This window comes from Pyrenophora tritici-repentis, chromosome 10 (genome assembly GCF_003171515.1).
Source record: "Pyrenophora tritici-repentis strain M4 chromosome 10, whole genome shotgun sequence".
Taxonomy (NCBI): domain Eukaryota; kingdom Fungi; phylum Ascomycota; class Dothideomycetes; order Pleosporales; family Pleosporaceae; genus Pyrenophora; species Pyrenophora tritici-repentis.
Window position 1 is genome coordinate 3,326,799 of NC_089399.1, and position 17,425 is coordinate 3,344,223.

At 48.8% G+C, this 17,425-nt stretch overlaps 10 protein-coding genes across 10 annotated transcripts; 2 read left to right on the forward strand and 8 right to left on the reverse strand.

Annotated features, from left to right (window-relative positions):
• Window positions 1-2,012: 2,012 nt before the first annotated feature.
• PtrM4_051090 (uncharacterized protein) lies at window positions 2,013-2,135 on the reverse strand (the record flags this gene model as incomplete). The annotated part of the gene is made up of 1 exon (XM_066104896.1): window positions 2,013-2,135. The coding sequence occupies one exon, from the start codon at window positions 2,133-2,135 to the stop codon at window positions 2,013-2,015; it is 123 nt and encodes a 40-aa protein (XP_065959460.1).
• Window positions 2,136-2,543: 408 nt separating this feature from the next.
• Window positions 2,544-2,735, reverse strand: PtrM4_051100 (uncharacterized protein; the record flags this gene model as incomplete). The annotated part of the gene is made up of 1 exon (XM_001936891.2): window positions 2,544-2,735. One exon carries the CDS (start codon window positions 2,733-2,735, stop codon window positions 2,544-2,546), a length of 192 nt encoding a protein of 63 aa, XP_001936926.2.
• Window positions 2,736-3,778: 1,043 nt separating this feature from the next.
• On the reverse strand, window positions 3,779-4,880 carry PtrM4_051110 (Qor, NADPH:quinone reductase and related Zn-dependent oxidoreductase; the record flags this gene model as incomplete). The annotated part of the gene is made up of 2 exons (XM_001936892.1): window positions 3,779-4,403; window positions 4,465-4,880. The coding sequence occupies 2 exons, from the start codon at window positions 4,878-4,880 to the stop codon at window positions 3,779-3,781; spliced, it is 1,041 nt and encodes a 346-aa protein (XP_001936927.1).
• Window positions 4,881-6,043: 1,163 nt separating this feature from the next.
• Window positions 6,044-6,381, reverse strand: PtrM4_051120 (uncharacterized protein; the record flags this gene model as incomplete). Its single annotated transcript, XM_066104897.1, has 2 exons — window positions 6,044-6,283; window positions 6,331-6,381. 2 exons carry the CDS (start codon window positions 6,379-6,381, stop codon window positions 6,044-6,046), a joined length of 291 nt encoding a protein of 96 aa, XP_065959461.1.
• A 176-nt stretch (window positions 6,382-6,557) lies between these two features.
• On the reverse strand, window positions 6,558-6,799 carry PtrM4_051130 (PhoD, Phosphodiesterase-alkaline phosphatase D; the record flags this gene model as incomplete). Its single annotated transcript, XM_066104898.1, has 2 exons — window positions 6,558-6,654; window positions 6,705-6,799. The coding sequence occupies 2 exons, from the start codon at window positions 6,797-6,799 to the stop codon at window positions 6,558-6,560; spliced, it is 192 nt and encodes a 63-aa protein (XP_065959462.1).
• A 49-nt stretch (window positions 6,800-6,848) lies between these two features.
• Window positions 6,849-7,875, forward strand: PtrM4_051140 (uncharacterized protein; the record flags this gene model as incomplete). Its single annotated transcript, XM_066104899.1, has 2 exons — window positions 6,849-6,870; window positions 6,896-7,875. 2 exons carry the CDS (start codon window positions 6,849-6,851, stop codon window positions 7,873-7,875), a joined length of 1,002 nt encoding a protein of 333 aa, XP_065959463.1.
• Window positions 7,876-8,337: 462 nt separating this feature from the next.
• Window positions 8,338-10,380, reverse strand: PtrM4_051150 (uncharacterized protein; the record flags this gene model as incomplete). The annotated part of the gene is made up of 1 exon (XM_066104900.1): window positions 8,338-10,380. One exon carries the CDS (start codon window positions 10,378-10,380, stop codon window positions 8,338-8,340), a length of 2,043 nt encoding a protein of 680 aa, XP_065959464.1.
• Window positions 10,381-10,409: 29 nt separating this feature from the next.
• PtrM4_051160 (uncharacterized protein) lies at window positions 10,410-11,276 on the reverse strand (the record flags this gene model as incomplete). The annotated part of the gene is made up of 1 exon (XM_066104901.1): window positions 10,410-11,276. One exon carries the CDS (start codon window positions 11,274-11,276, stop codon window positions 10,410-10,412), a length of 867 nt encoding a protein of 288 aa, XP_065959465.1.
• Window positions 11,277-11,961: 685 nt separating this feature from the next.
• Window positions 11,962-12,650, reverse strand: PtrM4_051170 (PhoD, Phosphodiesterase-alkaline phosphatase D; the record flags this gene model as incomplete). The annotated part of the gene is made up of 5 exons (XM_066104902.1): window positions 11,962-11,999; window positions 12,050-12,142; window positions 12,194-12,290; window positions 12,341-12,559; window positions 12,648-12,650. 5 exons carry the CDS (start codon window positions 12,648-12,650, stop codon window positions 11,962-11,964), a joined length of 450 nt encoding a protein of 149 aa, XP_065959466.1.
• Window positions 12,651-17,049: 4,399 nt separating this feature from the next.
• On the forward strand, window positions 17,050-17,286 carry PtrM4_051180 (uncharacterized protein; the record flags this gene model as incomplete). The annotated part of the gene is made up of 1 exon (XM_066104903.1): window positions 17,050-17,286. The coding sequence occupies one exon, from the start codon at window positions 17,050-17,052 to the stop codon at window positions 17,284-17,286; it is 237 nt and encodes a 78-aa protein (XP_065959467.1).
• Between the last annotated feature and the right edge of the window lie 139 nt (window positions 17,287-17,425).

Consider the following 17,425-nt stretch of genomic DNA (forward strand, 5'->3'; position numbering starts at 1 on the left):
GAGACTAGTAGCAAAGACTAATCCAAAAATATCCTCGCCACAACAAGCTTTAACAGTCACATAAGTATATGTTTATCGACTAGCCTTCCGACAGCCCTCATGGCTGCAGATCATGGACTATCACTGTGGCTGTGCCTCAATGCGCGTTCCATTATGTCTCTCCACACCTTCAGATCATGATCGCTGCCCACACATCGTCTGGGTCCATCGTGAACAGGCGAGCACACATGCGTATTGTACTGCCCCCTTGTATCCATGGCTCAAGGTACCCTAAAGCTCCAGCTCTGTATTCTCTTGGTAGACAAGATACTAGAAACACAAGTAAAGGACAAACTACACCGCTGTCTCAACACCGGGCGGGGATCAGATTTCGCAAATATTCCACTGACAATCATAAAGTCCATGGGTAATGAACATTCGGTATCCACAGAGAAGTGCGCTTGGATCTGCAGGTGTCCCCAAGTCATTAAGCCCTAGATTAGCGCGCGGACACGGCCCGCACCTGGGCAGCTTACATACGTACAGCCGTCAAACCCCACCTCGCACTGTCAAGACACCTTGACGTTGTTCAAAATTCCCAATTCAATATGTCATCTTTCGATTTTGGGACCAAAAGCGCAACTAGCAGATGAAGTGGGCCGGCTAGTGTTCAAAAGCCTCGCCACCCATTCACTATCCAGGCGTCCAATTTGCTGCCACAGCTTACGATCGACGGGCCTGATATAGTAGTCACAGTCCGCAACAATCAATTAAGTGGGTCCTAGAAGGTTCAGATTGGATTGATTGATTACCGCTTTAAGCCTAGTAGTTACCTATAGGAGTTTAAGCCCTACCTAGATAGGTAAGTGGGTCTAGGAGAGTGACCGGATTGAATTGATTGTTGCGGAGTCTAATAGTAGTAGTAGTAGTAGTATCCATTAACGTCCTTTTTCAGTCAGAGACTATGTAGGACGGTGGCCTAGGGCCGTTTGACTAGTTTTTTCCCTCTATACCCGTAGGATTTCGTTTCTTTGGTCGAGTTTGACTATGGGGGTTTGGGTTTTTTGCTTCTATACAGGAAAGAGAGAGAGACCTTGTAATAGACACCCGTTTATCTCCACCTTTGTGACCAATCCCTTTGCTATAATAACCCCGTGCTCCTAAGACTGAAAAAAACCTCGTAGGGGAAAAAGTCATGGGACCTTGAACGTTTGTTGTATATAGCGGCAGTTGCGGCATATTTTCGTCTCGGCGGTACTTTGTGGCTCGGTTGTACGGCGGCGGCTAGCGTTAAGCGTGCGGGGTATTGGTGAAAAACTTTCCAGGTTTCGAAAGGAGCCGTTCGATGTTTTTTGGTAAAGCTAGAATAATAGAATTATTATAGCGGTGAGGGGAGAAGGATTCGAACCTTCAACCTCTGCGAGCAAGCTAGCAGAAGCAACCAGGCGCACTACCACTGCGCCATCCCCCCACGGGCCTGATATAGATTATGTTGAACTACAGGAGCAGAGGCAATATTGGGTGGCATGTCACTTATCGGACAGGCTAACGCAGATTTCCAGTCTTGTGTCCCAGCTTCAACGGGCCAGGTGCATCCCGACCATTCATACAAGGAATATGTAATAGATATGGCCATTGATTATCTAGTTCGCACAAACATTAGGATAATATTAAGTGATTCGAATATAGTGCGTCAAGAACTCTCTGGAAGCGAATTCTATTGCGCAGAAGATACAGTCTTTCGTTGTGGAGCTACAATGCAAGGAGTCTTGTATACGATATCTCCCATGAATTGCACACTCGCTTCCCAATCTTGCTACTTCAAGATTTCCGTACTCTCATCTCCAACATCAAAAAATTGACATGGAATTGTTTCCTAGCTACGGCTTTTCTGATTGTAGTGCGACGACCATGCCACACCTGAAGTCCTCGCCGCTTCTACATCTCCATCCCTACACGCATTACGAAATCGCCGATCAGCCGGCGCTGGAGCTGTTAGCAAGCGCTGAACCCGAAGAGCTCATCCTCACCAGTTACTCCTCCAGTGTTTTGATGTCGAACAGCTCTACTACCACGTTTCGCCGTTCAGGTACAGAAACACCCCGCTCAAACTTTTTGCGCTGCGGTAAACGGAAATCCGACTGGCTCGTAAGCATGACGATAGATCGCCTCCGCTGGATGAGTTTTCAGAAAACTTCCGAATTCGAGAACTTGAGTTCAGTGATGGAGCAGATTCGTTGGTAGGCAGTCCGCGCGACAGGCGTGAGGACGCGTTGAGACTGGCTGGGATGTGGTCCCTGGTCTTTGTTCGATCGCGGATACGGTACACGTTCGGCAAGGTAATCGGGAGAGCACCTTCTTGCGAAGACCTGATTGGGATTTTGATGTTGAAGGCGGTGATACCAGTGACGAGGATGAGAGCGAGGACGGGAGCGAGTACGAGGCCACTGAACCTGATGAGATGGAGCAGGATGAAAGGCCATGCATCCACTACCAACGACAATTCTGATTAGCATCACATAGACGCTGCATTCAGTCTTTCTTCGATCCTTCGACTTTCCCTCTCATCCACCACCGGGCTTCGGTTTAGGCTTCAACGCTCCACCCAGGATAGCTGGATCCAACATCTTGGCTTCCGGTACGTCAATACCACATCGCAAGAACATGCTGCTCCAAAGCGCTCCAACTGCGCGCTCTTCTGGCATAAACACAACCGTATTCACATACGTCCGCGTCGTATTATAGCAGTCAGGCATATTGAATAATGCCGCTTCGCAATTGTCGCCTTTGCTTGAAAAAAATACACCACACCGCGCTTCGCTCGGGAGATTGATGCAAGTGCCATTCTTCCATTTTTCAACCGGACGCGGAAGAAAAGTTTTCGCTAACAGCTCGCCGCGACAATGCTTCGGACCGCCCGCGCCTGAGTAGGTGAGAGCAACGATTGGTATCTGCGCGTCAGATGGAGGTTGAGGTTTCGCGGAAGGTTTAGGGGTAGGTTTGGGTCCCAGGACACCTTCATCAGCCCAGCCTGCGCTCGATTTTGGTTGCGGCGTAGAGCCAATCATGCCCTCTGCGCTATCCATTGTGGATGAGGTTTCCAGCGTCACTCCGTCTACGACATTGGTGCCATTGAACACATCCGTGCGATCGAAATCCGTCCCATTCAACAACCCTTTTTGCGCGACTAGATCATCGTTTTGTGGAAGTCTTGCGGCCTGCGCGAGACTGATTTGTATGATTGGTATTGATGCACCCCGGACTTCGATGGAGGTTGCTAGCGACAAGGCGATCAGGAGGAGGAGGGATACCGAGGACGCGACGAGAACGATTCGCTGTGTGAATGTCATGGTGGTGACATTTGCATTAATTAATTTTTAGAGAACAAAGGAAAGGTTGAAGAAGAAGACGCGATGGAACTCGAAGTTCAAGGATGTCGCCAAGGAACGACTGGGGCGCGGCTGTTGCACTACTTGTTTCATCCCCACGCTTGCCTCAAACATGCGACATTTGACGTGGTCTAGTCGTAATCCTAGCTGATTGACAGTCAACCATTACCCTAATCGATCCCTCACCACCACGAAGTCTCCTTCGATCAACCAAGTTTTGATGAGAATATGACATTGATGAAGAGTGCTTTCCAGCATAAGAGATGTTTCATGGGAAGTATGGAAAAACATCAGGCCACTATCTCTTGCTGAACAAGAGCAGCGTGTTTTCATTACAATGAAGAGAGTCATTAGATACTTCATACCTTCGGATATCAACTTATTCACAGAAATGGAATATCACTAACTCCCTAAGCACTCTCATCAGCAGCCTTCTCTTTGGCCTTGTCCTGTGGCACCCTAACCACGACCTTACCCTTCGCCCTACCAGTCTTCAACTTCTCAAATGCCTTGGGTGCATCCTCCCAATCAAACACAGTGTCCACGACTCCCTTCAACTTGCCCTCCTTGAACCACTCAGCAAGCTGTCCTAGTGCATCCGCCGACGGCTTCGTCATCAACATCTGATAGCTATTCTTGCCTCCGCCGAGAAATTTTGGGAGCAGCATGTTTCCGCCGACGGTTTTGATGCTTCCGAGGCTCAGCGTCGAGCCGATCTGAACGAACTTTCCGGTTGATAGTAGGAACGCCGATGCGGCTTTGTAGAGGTTAGCAGGTGTGCCGATGTTGTCCACCACAAGGCTGAAGATCTGGCCTTTGGCAGAAAGCGTCTCGACAACATCATTAGTCTTGTAGTCGATGACCTCGTCAGCGCCTAAGCTCTTGCAGAAGTCGACGTTGGGCGTTGAGCAAGTAGTCGTAACGTGGCAACCCAGGGCCTTTGCGATTTGAATGCCGTAGACGCCAGTACCACCCGAACCACCATTGATGAAGACTTTATCGCCGCTCTTAACGTTGGGCACAAGTGCTTGATACCTAAACGTAATCAGCCAAACCACATCATAGATCGATCTCTGATCTTTTCTCGCCAACTTACTCAGTCAACCCCACAACCCCCACACCGGCCGCATCCTCCACCTTTACCCCCTCGGGCAATCGCGTCAACATGTTCTTCTCCACAGCCACATACTGCGCCAGCGTTCCGCCCGTCAGCGCACCAACTTTTGCGCCAAACACAAACTCGCCAATCTGAAATGAGTCCACCTTCTTTCCCACCTTGGCTACTTTACCACAAAAGTCAGCGCCGGGGGTGATGTTGGTACCTATGAGACGTAGTGGCAGAGGACCTTCGGTGACTTTATGGTCAACTGGATTGAGGGCCATGGCATGGACTTCAACGAGGATCTGTTCGTCGAAGATGGTGGGTTGCGGTGCAGCATCGTTGAGTTGCAGGTTTTTCTCGATGCCGCCTTTTGTGCTGTTATACTGCCATGCTTTCATCGTGGACGCCATTGCGATGCTTGAGTTGGTGTTCTTTTTTACTTTTTCTATGGGGTGCTGGAGTGGTCTGATGCAGCGCCGGCCTTTGTTAGGGTTCTACAGGAAGGCGTGCGTCATGACTCGCTTTGAGCGGGGCAGGTGGGAACACCAACTCGTGCATATGAAGTCACGATGACTACCTTACACGGCTTAAAACGTTCTGGATTTGGCAAAGACTAAAATGAATCTAGGCACATGGAAATAGGTAGGCCTTCATGTCAAATTGGGTCGTGTCATCCTAGCTACCCGGCGTCTACCACACCGTAGCGGTTTCCCATCCACAGATTCAAGCATAAGTAACAAACATCTTCTCGAACCCAGTAACATCCCATTCCCCAGTAGCCGTATTAAGGGTCGTATTCGTAGGCATCGTTGGACCACGCTGAAGCGCACCACTCTCGACGTGACCATCCGTCGCAACAACCGTCCCATTCGACCTCTGCAGGTGATTCGCACCAGCCTTGACCGTGAAGTTCGCAGGGCTAACATCGAAAGGATTGCGAGAAGCCACTGAAGGAGAGCCTGAAAAAGGTCAGTCTAGTACAAAAGAAGACTGCTAAAGGAATTATATAGCGACTTACCAAAGTACTGGGCGTTCAGCTCCTCGGGAGATATATTGTGGTGTAGTAGCTTGTCACGTGTTCGGCGTTAGGTAATTGGCGCTAGGGTTGGGTATTTTAGGGCAACTCCGCGAGGAGAAGCTCGACATCATCGGATCATCTTATCGTACACCATTCTTAATACTACCGTCTATTGTTCGGATACCTTCTTGTTCTCTACTCTCTACCGATTGCGGGTCGGCAGCCTCTCTTCTGACTATTGAGGCTATCCCTCTACTGTGACGGTTCATGGGGTAAGGACATCCTAGGTGCCACGTGTTGGCGGGATGGTTCTTCCTCTTACTGATAAGCACCTTCTACACCTATCCATGTCACAGATACGTCATGTAAACAGACTAGTATGATGGCCCCATAAAAGGCCATCACCACAGCAGAACAGAACAAGACATCAGAAAATGCATAGCAACTTTCTCTCACTGCTTGTACTGTTACATCTACCACGATATACAGTTCATAATAACCTCTGTAGTACCCTTCCGTCCACTGAAGCTCCCTGTTATCGCGCAAAAGTGCTGCTCAACGATCACTCGAATTCGCAATGGATCTGCCTGCGCCATAGCCGCTAGAGGAGACGGCAGTGCCAGCGAACTCAACGCCGACGGCGCCAGCACCCGTAGTTTGATCGTAAGGAGTTTCTTCAAGCCAAACCAGATCGGACACCCAGTTGGCGTGCAAATCACCGGCTAGAAATGCGGTGTTGCGAATGTTGTTGCTGTAGAGGTGATGCAAGGTGCGGTTGCGATTCGCCGTGTAGCCCTTGATGTCAGTGATGGTTCCACTCGCGTACTGATTGCGAAACTCACATCCCACTGATCAGCATTCAACCAGTTGCTGTAGACGGCGCTGTTGTTCATGCGGGAGAAGATGATTTGATTACCGATGATTCTCCATGTAGCGCCGCGCTCCTGGGACTTGGAGAGCTGGTTGTAGAACCAATCCTCTTGGAGGCTACCATCAACGAGCGACTAGCATTGTCCTTGAGATCCTCGATGTAATCATCGTTCCAGTCAAGCGTCGTGATTGAGCGGTTTTAGTTGCGTGTATCGAGCATGATGAGGTCGAAGAGCTTGCCCATCTTGAAGTTACGCCAGATGCGAAGGTTGTCGTCCATGTCGACTTGACGAATGCTGCGCTGCATATCAGCATATTCAGGGCTCAATGCAGTTGAGATACTCACGGCATCCATTCAAAGTAGGCTCGGACAGCGTTCATTTTTCTCGAGTCGACACTGATACCGCGATAATTCAAGAAGCTCTGTTTGGTGTTGTTCATATTGCTGTAGTGGTTAGAGGGGTTATTCTATCCCATACCGGTTTAGGCCATGGGATACTCTAAACTATACCGTAACAGTCTCTCAAAAATCCAAAGAAGAGGAGGCAAATGCGCACCAAGCCTACATTAAAACAAGGCTAGACAATTACACGACAATATACTCAGACGCCTCGCAAACACAAGAAGGAAAAGGAATAGGAGTTGGGATAGCAGTCTACAACTCAACTCAGCAAGAGATCTACTCAGAAACAGTTAATATCGGACAATACCAGCTAGTCTACAACGGCGAACTAGAAGGGATCACACGAGCATTCGAATACGCAGCAAAGAACGCTACAACCGACCAGGAATTTGAGGTCTACGCAGATAACCAAGCAGCAATCTACAGGCTTAAAAACCTATCAGATAACCCAGGACAGCATTGGCAACTCCGATGTCTAAAAGCGGCAAATACGATCCGACGAAAACAAGCAAACATCCACCTACTCTGGGCACCTGGACACACAGATATAGTTGGAAACGAAAGAGCAGACTACCTAGCAAAAGAAGCAACCAAAGAGGACCCCAGATCAACAACAAAGAGCATTGCCTACCTGGGCACGACAATCAAAAGGATACAACAAACGGAACAACGCCAAGAGTATGAGAAATACAAAGCAAGAGCAACCGCTCTAAACAAAGCTACCTACTCAGCCAAATACCCTCTTAAAATCAGCAAAACCATCCAAATGCCACAGAACACGAAAAGAGTAACCTCTAGCGCCTTCTACTCTCTTAAGCTAGGACACGGATACTTCAACTCCTACCTAAAGAGATTTAAGAAACGAGACTCTAATCGCTGCACCTGCCAAAACATCCAAACGCCAGAACACCTACTACTGTACTGTCATCTATACAAAGACCATCGAAAAACGCTCCTACAAACAATCAAACATCGCCCAGTCACACTACCACTACTACTCCACACTAGTATAGGTATAGAAGCAACCCTAGCTTTTATCACTAGCACCAGAATAGGAACAAGAAAATGGTACCTAGGACAGCCAACAGAAGACCTACAGAGAGACACTGTATAAAACTAAAACCACAACCCTCTCCTTTGCCACAAGAGCCCGCTGCTACATCTCTTTCTACTTATCAAACTGCTCTTTAGCACCTGGCAACAAACAGATACAAGCTATCTTTTGTAGAAAAGCCAAAAACCATATTAGCGAACCATACCAGAAAACCATGTAAATTAGAAAAACTGTTGGAAGGCCTTGTACGATCGTACGGTGAATAACAGTAGCTAAGGTAATCTTGTGTATTGGTATTCTGGTGTATGATGATTCTACGAATGTGGGGGCTACGAAGGTATACATAGCGTTGGGTCCGAGTTGGGCCGAAGTAGGATCGAGGCGGTACATTGGGCCTTATTAGGCGACACACCGTGTGTATGCCGACACTGGCAATCTTTTCTTATTGTAACGACTGATGTAAGGAAAAACGGGTCTTCTAAAAAGGGCACAATGAGAGGGATTCCAAATAGGCATATGTGCCTACTCCGTAGGTCGCTGCACAGATCCCTCTACTCGGATTGACAGCTTGTTGCTTTCGATGAAACGTTCTAACGCGCGATTTGGTGTTGCTTTCGTGAATGCGTCCGCGGGGTTGTCCTCTCCGTTGATCCAGCGGATCTCAGTGATCTCGCGACGCTCGTATGACTGCCGAAGCGCCATGATGTCGATCATCAGTCGCTTCTCAGCAGTTGTTCCGAGTTTGACGAGGCATTCATACAAGGAGTATGAATCCGTACACACAATAAGTGGGATCGGTGGTAGACCTAGGCGTCCTGTAATTATCTTGAGGGTTGTTAGGATAGCGATAGCGATGTCGACACCGCTAACCATGCCGTACGTTTCTGAGGCAAGAACGCTCCGGGTAACGCGTTTGCATTTGGTCGAACTCCAATGGATTACGTTACCACGAATATCAAACGTGCTGTCTTGTCGACTCGACTCATTCGCAAGGATAAGTAGGTACCCTAGCTGTGAGCTAAGGTCTTGGTTGTTCGCGAAGGATCCGTCTGTGAACACTACCAGCTTTGCTGTAGCGAGGTCGAGAGGGACGTATCGCAGGCCTCGTTGTATGCTCTCAGATTGCCACTGCAGCCGGCGGTTAAGCTTCACGTATTCTGTGTCCTTAGGTTGTTGTATTTGCGCAGCCGCGGAAAGATCGAACGATGCTTCAGGTTGGCATATCGACGCAATGTACGCGCCACGCGCGCGCTGCTCCATGTACTTCTGTGCTCGGTTTGCTGCCTTCGGATCAATGATTTCGATCTTGGCACCTTGTCCCTTCTGCGTAAGTAGAATCGTGTCTCCGCGCAACGTTAGAGTACATCCGTTGAACTCGAGTGATACTTCTTTGGACAGTCTCTCCTTGGGCTTAGCTCGAAAATTGGCTTTCTGGAGCGCAGCGTCTTCTGCACCAGAGAATGCAGGCGTCCCAATCGCGAGAGTATCGTCTGTCTGCAGGCCCACTATTCCAAACGCTTCCCGTCTCCCGTTCGTGATCAGGAGGCACGGGTCATACGTTGATGTAGCCATGTCGAGCTCCTTGCAGTGGTGTCCTTGGTACGTAGCAAACCAGTGGACTCCTGCTTCCGCGATTCCATAGAGTGGCTTGATTACGCGAATAATTGTTCCCTTGGGATACTTTGTTATAAGCTCCTTTGGGAGGTGCGCTAAAACCGTGCGGAATAGCTCTGTTTGTGCCTGTGGGTACGCTTGCGTGATATCTCGTAGTTCCACAACCATGCCCTCATCGAGTAATGCAGGCGCTAGGGCTAGAATCAGGCGCTGGCTGGCTCGTTGGATGGTTGGCGACTGCGTCAGGATCTCGTGTTTGCCCTCGTCATTGTAACCTTGAACAACGAGGCGTGATTTCTCGTACGGGACCATGGTCTTGCCTTTGACTTCGCGGACCATGCGCGATTTGAAGATACGATACCCGCCGTGTAGAGTTGGATCAAACAGCTCAAAACTGAATACTCCACGGCCGACGAGGTCGTCGATCTCCTTCTGATCGGATGCTTCGAATGGAGCGCCCGGGACGTTAATCACGCCGTCATTGCGTAGCTTGACGGCCAGGGCGTAATCGTCCTCCTCCTTCTCCGACAGGTACTGCACCTTGGGCTTGTTCTTTGATCCAGGTGGGCGGCCCCGCTTGCGCGGCTGAGCCGCTTGGGTGGCTTCCGCCGGTGGTACCGGTAGTGGCGGTTCATCAGCAATCGCTTCGTCTGTGGTCGGAGATCCACCTGTGCCTTGATCTGCGCCGTCTATCGCTGTAGTCAGATCGCGATAGTACGGTTTTACGACAGTGGATCGGAACGTCGTTGGGCCGTTGATCATGTCTACAGTAACATCGTGGTCCTTCATATCGATGACTCTATACGGCCCTTGCCATCCATTCTTCTCGCGCCATACCATCACCTCACTCTGAAGAGGCAGTGACAGTACCCCGTCTGTAGTAGGCCCATTCCTGGTACCAAGTGCGTTGCTCACCGCATGTTCCGCTGCAGCCTTCCGCAGCGCCCTCATCGCTTTCTGGATTGCCTCCGCGCGATGGGTTATCGAGGGAGATGGTGGTGAATCCATGGATATCCGGGGTATGCTGGTGTATACTCGCGGAATCGGTCGAAGTTGTTGTAGGTGAGGGGAGGTTGCTGACTTTGGACGCGCTGATAGGCTGGCTGCGGTGCGGATTCAGTTGTCTCTATAGGCTGGCTTCGGATTGGTTGGTTTTGGGCTTTCTCAATCGTTTTTGCCAGCTGGTCCTGAATCTGTTGTTCTTCCTCAACGGTCTCCTGTCGTCCTTGCACACGGGCGTGGGTCTGGTCTTGATCGCGGGTTTGCCGACTGTCTACGTCTCGGCCTCTTGTCCTTACAGGCGTTTGGGTTCGGCTCTGGGCCTGGCTTGATAATCTCCTATCTGTGGACTGTACTGATCCTTCACTGCGTTGTTGCCGTAGTGCCCGCTCTTGCAACATGTGCGCAGCTGATCGTGTGTCAAACACAGCCGACTGGAATACGTCCTGAGGCCATTCTAGGTACTCCTCCATGCGTAATAACCTAGCTAGAGACTCACTAGGTGCCATATTAATACGGCCAGTATACACTCCCTTAAAGCGGAGGATCCGCTTTAGTTCCTTTGTGTATATTGGCTGGGCACGTAGGAACATTGCCTCTGTCCATCCTTCAAAGTCCTGACGGAACTCCCAAAAGAGTTCTTCATCTGCTGTTGGTCGATCTGTATAGTCCGCAATCGCACGCGCAATGTACGTTGTTGCTGTAGTAATCCCTACCTCATCGTCTGGAGCTTCAACGTTGTCCTCCCAAATCTCTGGATCGATGTGATGCCATTCTCTTGGTTTTATGTTTGTGGTCCCTAGTAGCGCCTCTAGTGTGGGTACCACTCTTCTACTACTGCTCGCCATTCCTACTGCCGGTGTCCTGGCTACCGGTGCTCTTTCCGATGATGTTCTCTCTCCTGCTATTGTGTTCTTGTTGACGCTTGTTGCGCTAGCTGCGTTCGCTAGAGATGCGTCGGTGGTCGTGGGTTGTACACGGGTCAAATCTCAACCGGTCGGTTGGCGCGTGTATAGACGGCGTCTTGGAACGCTTCTGATACGGCTGTAACGGTCGGTCGCTAGCCACGAACGACGCCTGATATAGCTAACAGTGAGCTTAGCATAGATAACTCCGCCTTGCTGATATAGGCAATCTAGGGAACGCGCGGGGTAAAGAATCTATCTCTTCTTAACCTAACTGTCTGTGACTGCCGTGCAATCACTGATCAGTGTTGGAAGGCCTTGTACGATCGTACGGTGAATAACAGTAGCTAAGGTAATCTTGTGTATTGGTATTCTGGTGTATGATGATTCTACGAATGTGGGGGCTACGAAGGTATACATAGCGTTGGGTCCGAGTTGGGCCGAAGTAGGATCGAGGCGGTACATTGGGCCTTATTAGGCGACACACCGTGTGTATGCCGACAAAAACCAAGATAGAACGGCCTTCGGCCAAAGTCCTACATAGTCTCTGACTGAAAAAGGACTCTAATGGAATAATAATAATAATAATAATAATAATAGAGGGGTTATTGCAAGACACCAGAACTTGTTACCTAAAGCCATCACAATATCCATTGTTTGCAACCTCTATGGGTGTGTCAATCTAGTGTGGATCCCAAAAATGTGCCTTGGCGTACCATGATCATCCCAGGTTGGGATCCATGCAAAACCTTGGTGTGCGAGCCGAAGGTCGGGGTCGCTGCGATATTGTCCGATTCTAGTTCGGTAATCTTGTATGCGTGTTAATCTCTGTCATCCATGTTCAACTGAGTACCACGAACCGTAGAGAGTGACTATCTCCCTTGAAGGATTTGTCGCCCTTGGATCTTGTCCCAGCTTGCCTTTGGCAGACTCGTAAATGTAGTCGCCGAGATGGACCTATACACATCGGTCAGTGGTGTTGAGGCCAGGCGTGTCTTGCAACTAACAAAGAAATCTACATTGTTTTTTCTGGCAGCGTTTCCGTAGGCGTTAAAGTATCCATTTTGCCTGTTAGAGCATGAGAAGATGGCAAGACCAATCTTCGACACCTCATCATATTCATCAGGGCTCGTCTTTGTTCTGCCGAGCGGACTCTTGTTAGAACTGCCGCAGACGTTGAACTGGTAGTAATATTGGGTGAATGGTGTCAGATTCTTGGCCTCAATCTTTCGAGGGTTAGCGGACTGGACACAGCTCAATGAACGGCTTTTACCTTGATTGTAAAGTCAATATCGGACGTAGTGTATGCTTAACCATGATCGGCAACGGTCGTAAATTTGCTGTCAGTACCAACGCAATAGTCGACGCAAATGGGGCTTGGTGAAGCTTTAATGTACTTTTCCGTCTCGTGGCTGTAGAACGCTACATTGCCTGTAACTGTTACGTTTGACCTGTCGTGTTTAGATGATGGCGCAATGCGCATCCAGAGAATAACGGAGCGAGGGTGGGGGTCCCCAGATGCGACGCCGTGTGTGAAATTCAGCTGTGTGGGGTCCCATGGAGTGGCACGCTTGACAAGTCTTCTCTTTGCGACTTTGGGCACATCAATACCAAGTTCTTGGTGCCGACGTGAGGGCGAATGGTAGTTCAAGTTACCCTCGAATGACCCACAAGCGAACGAGTGTCACGGTAACCACCGTGGTCCCCTTGACACTCCTGCCTCTGACCCATGCGCTCCTGCTCTTAACCCGTACGCTCCTGTCTCCAATCCGCACGCTCCTATCGCAACAGTGCAATGTACTATCCTCGACAGTATGCCACTACCTCGACAACCGTATGACATCACACGAGCTTTCTTCCGCTATGTATCTTTCTTGGGTGGAACTCTCCACTTCTTTTCTTCACACAACGTCTTGTATTTACACTTGAGTACTGTACGTAGCACATAAATCAAACCTCTTCATAAGTTCTGAGATTACTGCTCGTTGCCTCTCGTGACAACGAGATCAGTGGAGCCGCTGCGAGTAATATGGAGAGCATCCTGAGAAAGGTGGGCAAGCTGTGGTAGCCTACTCTAAGCCCCATCCTAGAGCCCGAATCTACTTATATACCATCATTAGTCCTTTGATACGCGGACATCATTTTACAATCACATCTGCCCTCTGTGTCTCTTACCTGTACTACGACATCTTCCTGATACCACTAACGCATCGCGCACTCGGTACGAGCTCGACGGCGATGGTAGCCAATAGAAATTACTACATTGACAGTGTGTAGAGCAGTGCTTGTCCGTAACGGAAGGCGACATATGCACGATGCGCATGTGCGGGCATGTTGGCTTATAATTGGTCAAACACATTCTCATCCCGTCTGTCAATCAAGCCACTATGTGTACACTCTACACGACTTGCCCTTGGCACAGAAGGTAAAGCCTGGAAGAAAGGCTAAACAGCCGAAGTAAAAAGCGCGGCGAATTTTGTTCAACGGCAAGCGACACGAGGGAACATGGGGTAGTGTTAACTTAGTTCCGGGCTAACTTGGGCTATTAACTATCGTTCTAACTTACCTAGCCAGTGCTCGGCCCTACTACTACCATGACAAATGTTACTTTAACGTCCTGGCTTGTACCAGAAGTTGTTTTCCAGGACTTGACTTGGTGACAACAGAATTAAGGCGGAGAGGAGGAATTTGCTGATGTATTCGGTTTGTGTGCTTTCCAGATCCGCCTTCCCCCACTCATCCTTCATCATTCGTCATGTCGACCGGTACTATCACCTCGGCTTTCAGTCGCACGAGATTTGGATATCTGGCGCTTCAGTCGTCTCCAAGACTACATCCTGACCCACATCACAATCGTTTAGCCCGGCTGCCGAGTCCAACTCTGTTACGCAGTCGCACTGCGTGTCGCCTCTTTCCAGGAATTCGCGGGCTACACACCTACTTTCCAACCAAGGAGTATCAACTGTTGCCGTTCAATAACCTTTCAAGTCTACTCAACTACTATCTTCCATAGGATAGCGGCAGGACTATTGAATTCGAGAGCTTGCCCGAAATGGCCATTGAAGAGGACGTTCGGAGATTGCTAGATGACTTTGGCTTTTCTGCAGAATTCATGATAATGCAGTATAATCCTTTCAATGGTCACAACCTAGGGAAACAACTCTGGGCGATTTTGCCCACGACTGAAGATGCGCAACGATCCACAGAGGAAGTCGATGGTGCGCCATTGTTTTACAAAAGAATCAGAGTCGGTCCGGCTAAAGGTCCGAACGAAGTAAGAGGTAGAATTCGACAAGATCTTGAACTCTATTGGGGATGGCATGCGGCAAATAAACCAGGTCTTGAGAATCTGTGATTGTGTGTACCTCATCTGTCACCTCCAACCAATGTACGAATTGCTTACATCCAAGATTGGCGCAGTTAATAACATACTCTGTCAGATTTTCGCATCTATGAGAGCAGGTAAATGACTCCGCTATATAGTAGTACGCATGAACAGCTGCTTGAAAATATTTCTAGGTCTTTCTATCTGTGTAGAGAACATGCCTAAGAGGAGAAGTGCGATAGGAACGATCATAAAAGAGGATATATACAATCTGTTCTACTCCTTCGATGTCGAGTGTATGCGCCACATCTATTTAAGGACAATACGTTCAAACCGTCCTTTTTCGCCATATACACTTTACATGAATCTAGCCACGGCTGAACAAGCACAGGGATTGCTGATTACATACAATAAGCATGTCTTTATGGGTCGCAAACTTAACATCTCACTTGCCAAGCCACCCATGCATGTCTTGGGCCGTTTATCGTGGGACGGTGGTCGACCTGGAGTGTAGGTTTCACTCGCAGATGTGCTCGCAAGATGACACTAACACCTGTTTCGCGCAGGCACAACACCCCTCGAGATCAAGGATCTGCTGTCGGGACCAACTTCGAACATGTACGTGATTTACTGTTCACTATTTGCTGCTTGGTTTTATCGTCGGTCCAAAGAAAACCACATCCAGAGCTCATAGTAACCGTCTCCGCAGATGCAAGAAGAGTTATTGCGAAAATCAGTGTTATGTACAATGGATTGGGGTCTATGGGTGCCAGGGTACGTCCAAACATTACTAAAGCTGACTGGACGCAAGGTGATCTACAATTCAGACACAAATACTGAGTAGATGAGGCCGCCAGCAGCCTTAAAGACACATTAGACCGCAATTCATCAATACAACGTGACAATCACGTAGTACGGCTATGAATACAGTATCTTTAGAGCAAAGGGGCTGGTATAGTCTGTGCTGTGTGTATGGACGCATGGTACTTGTCGAGACGCGGTGAGAGCCTTCACTAGTATTCACGGTGAATCAGGCTTCCCGTGCTCTGATTGGCCAGGCACTGATTAGTCAGCTGCTCCGTGCGCGCACCATAGATATTCTCTCTTCTCCCGTAGCTCCAATACAACAAGTTCACGCACGTTTTCTCCACCTTCATCAGTACTTTCATAAGAAAGCTACAAAAAGTCTTTTGTACGTGTTTCTACCACCACAGCAGGTTATGACGCGGATGTCCTTCATACTTCTGCTCACGTCCCTCTACCTCAAGCTGCGTCTCAGCATCTCTCCTTGTAACTATTTCCTCTGCCTCATCTCTGCGATAGGCTCCCTCCCTTGCGGATCCGCTTTTTGTTGCGCTTTCTTCGCTCACTTGCAGCTTGATTTGCCTGCTCAACCTTATTGCGTTTTGCGGGTGTTGTACCACGTCGGGTGCTAAGAGTGCTCTGAGGAATATTGTACATAGCAGCTAGTCGACGTCTCTCCCTGTGCAGCGAAAAACTCGGTGACCTAACAATCATCGATATAACCTCAAAAAGGTAGCACACTGTCCGACACAGAGCTCTATCTTATAAGTTGTTTTCTGTCTACTGGGATTTTCTTTGCAGTAATCTGCAGTATAATTGTCTAATAAATTCTTAAGTATCGAATTAGAGTTAACTATCACAATTGCAAAAAGTCTAAACAGATAACATGCCTCTACCTGACAAACACAAAAAGCGTAAAAAGGGTGCTGTTAACACATTTGCAAGTGACCGTGCGAAATTAATTCAATACAGAAATTTATTACAGTGCTACATTGGTCTTATCTCTCCAAATTCTTTATCAGAATATTGAAAGCAGTTCAATCGATATGGATGCAGAGATGTGGACTACTTGGTCCGGTAGCTCGGCAGCCTTGAGCGTTATGACTTGCTTTTTCGCACCGCGTGCCATCTACAATATTCTATTCCATCTACTCAAATGTCTTCCAGGGCCGTTCATCGCCAAAATCACCGGCTTTGGCTGTTTTAGCATGACTACGGTAGTAACCCACTCACCAAGTTGCTAGAGTTGCACAGAAAACTTGGTATGCCCCCGTTGCGCACTAGCAACAGCGGAAATGACACGCTGATCCTTCATCAGGTCCCCTGGTGCGTATCTCACCAAACGAGGTCTTCATCAACGATAACTCGGCGTCGTCAACTATCTATGCGCGGTCCAATGAGCCTTGGGTCAAGGCGCGATACCATTGCAAGGCGTTTCAAAGCTCAACAGCCTATAGTATCTTTACAGAACTAGACCCTGTCGTGCACGCCAAGCACTTGAAGTTACTGAATCCGTCATTCTCGCACGCCAAAATTGCGAAGAGCCAATCACTATTGTACTCATACAGTACCAAGTTGATTGAGCAGATGCGGATATGGACGCAGGCACATGAAGGGGGTGTTGGTGCCATAGGTCTCTCGGATGCCTTCCGGGGCTTCGCCTTAGACGTCGTTACTGACTGGACTTTTGGACAATCGACAAAGTGTATGAAAACGTTCGACGCAACGATCCGCGTCGATGGCTCGTCGACGATACTAGCAAGATGGATCGCCTACCTGCAGATCTTTTCCAAGGGGACCCTTCCGTGTATTGGGCAGAAGTAAGTGTTACAAAGATCTCTATACATGTTTTTAAGCGATTGTTGACCATAATCTACGGCAGTTTGGCTATCGCTATGCAGCGAACTGCTATCTCGTAGGTGGTCTCTAATTTCCGTTTCCACGGAGTAGATGATCGCAACAT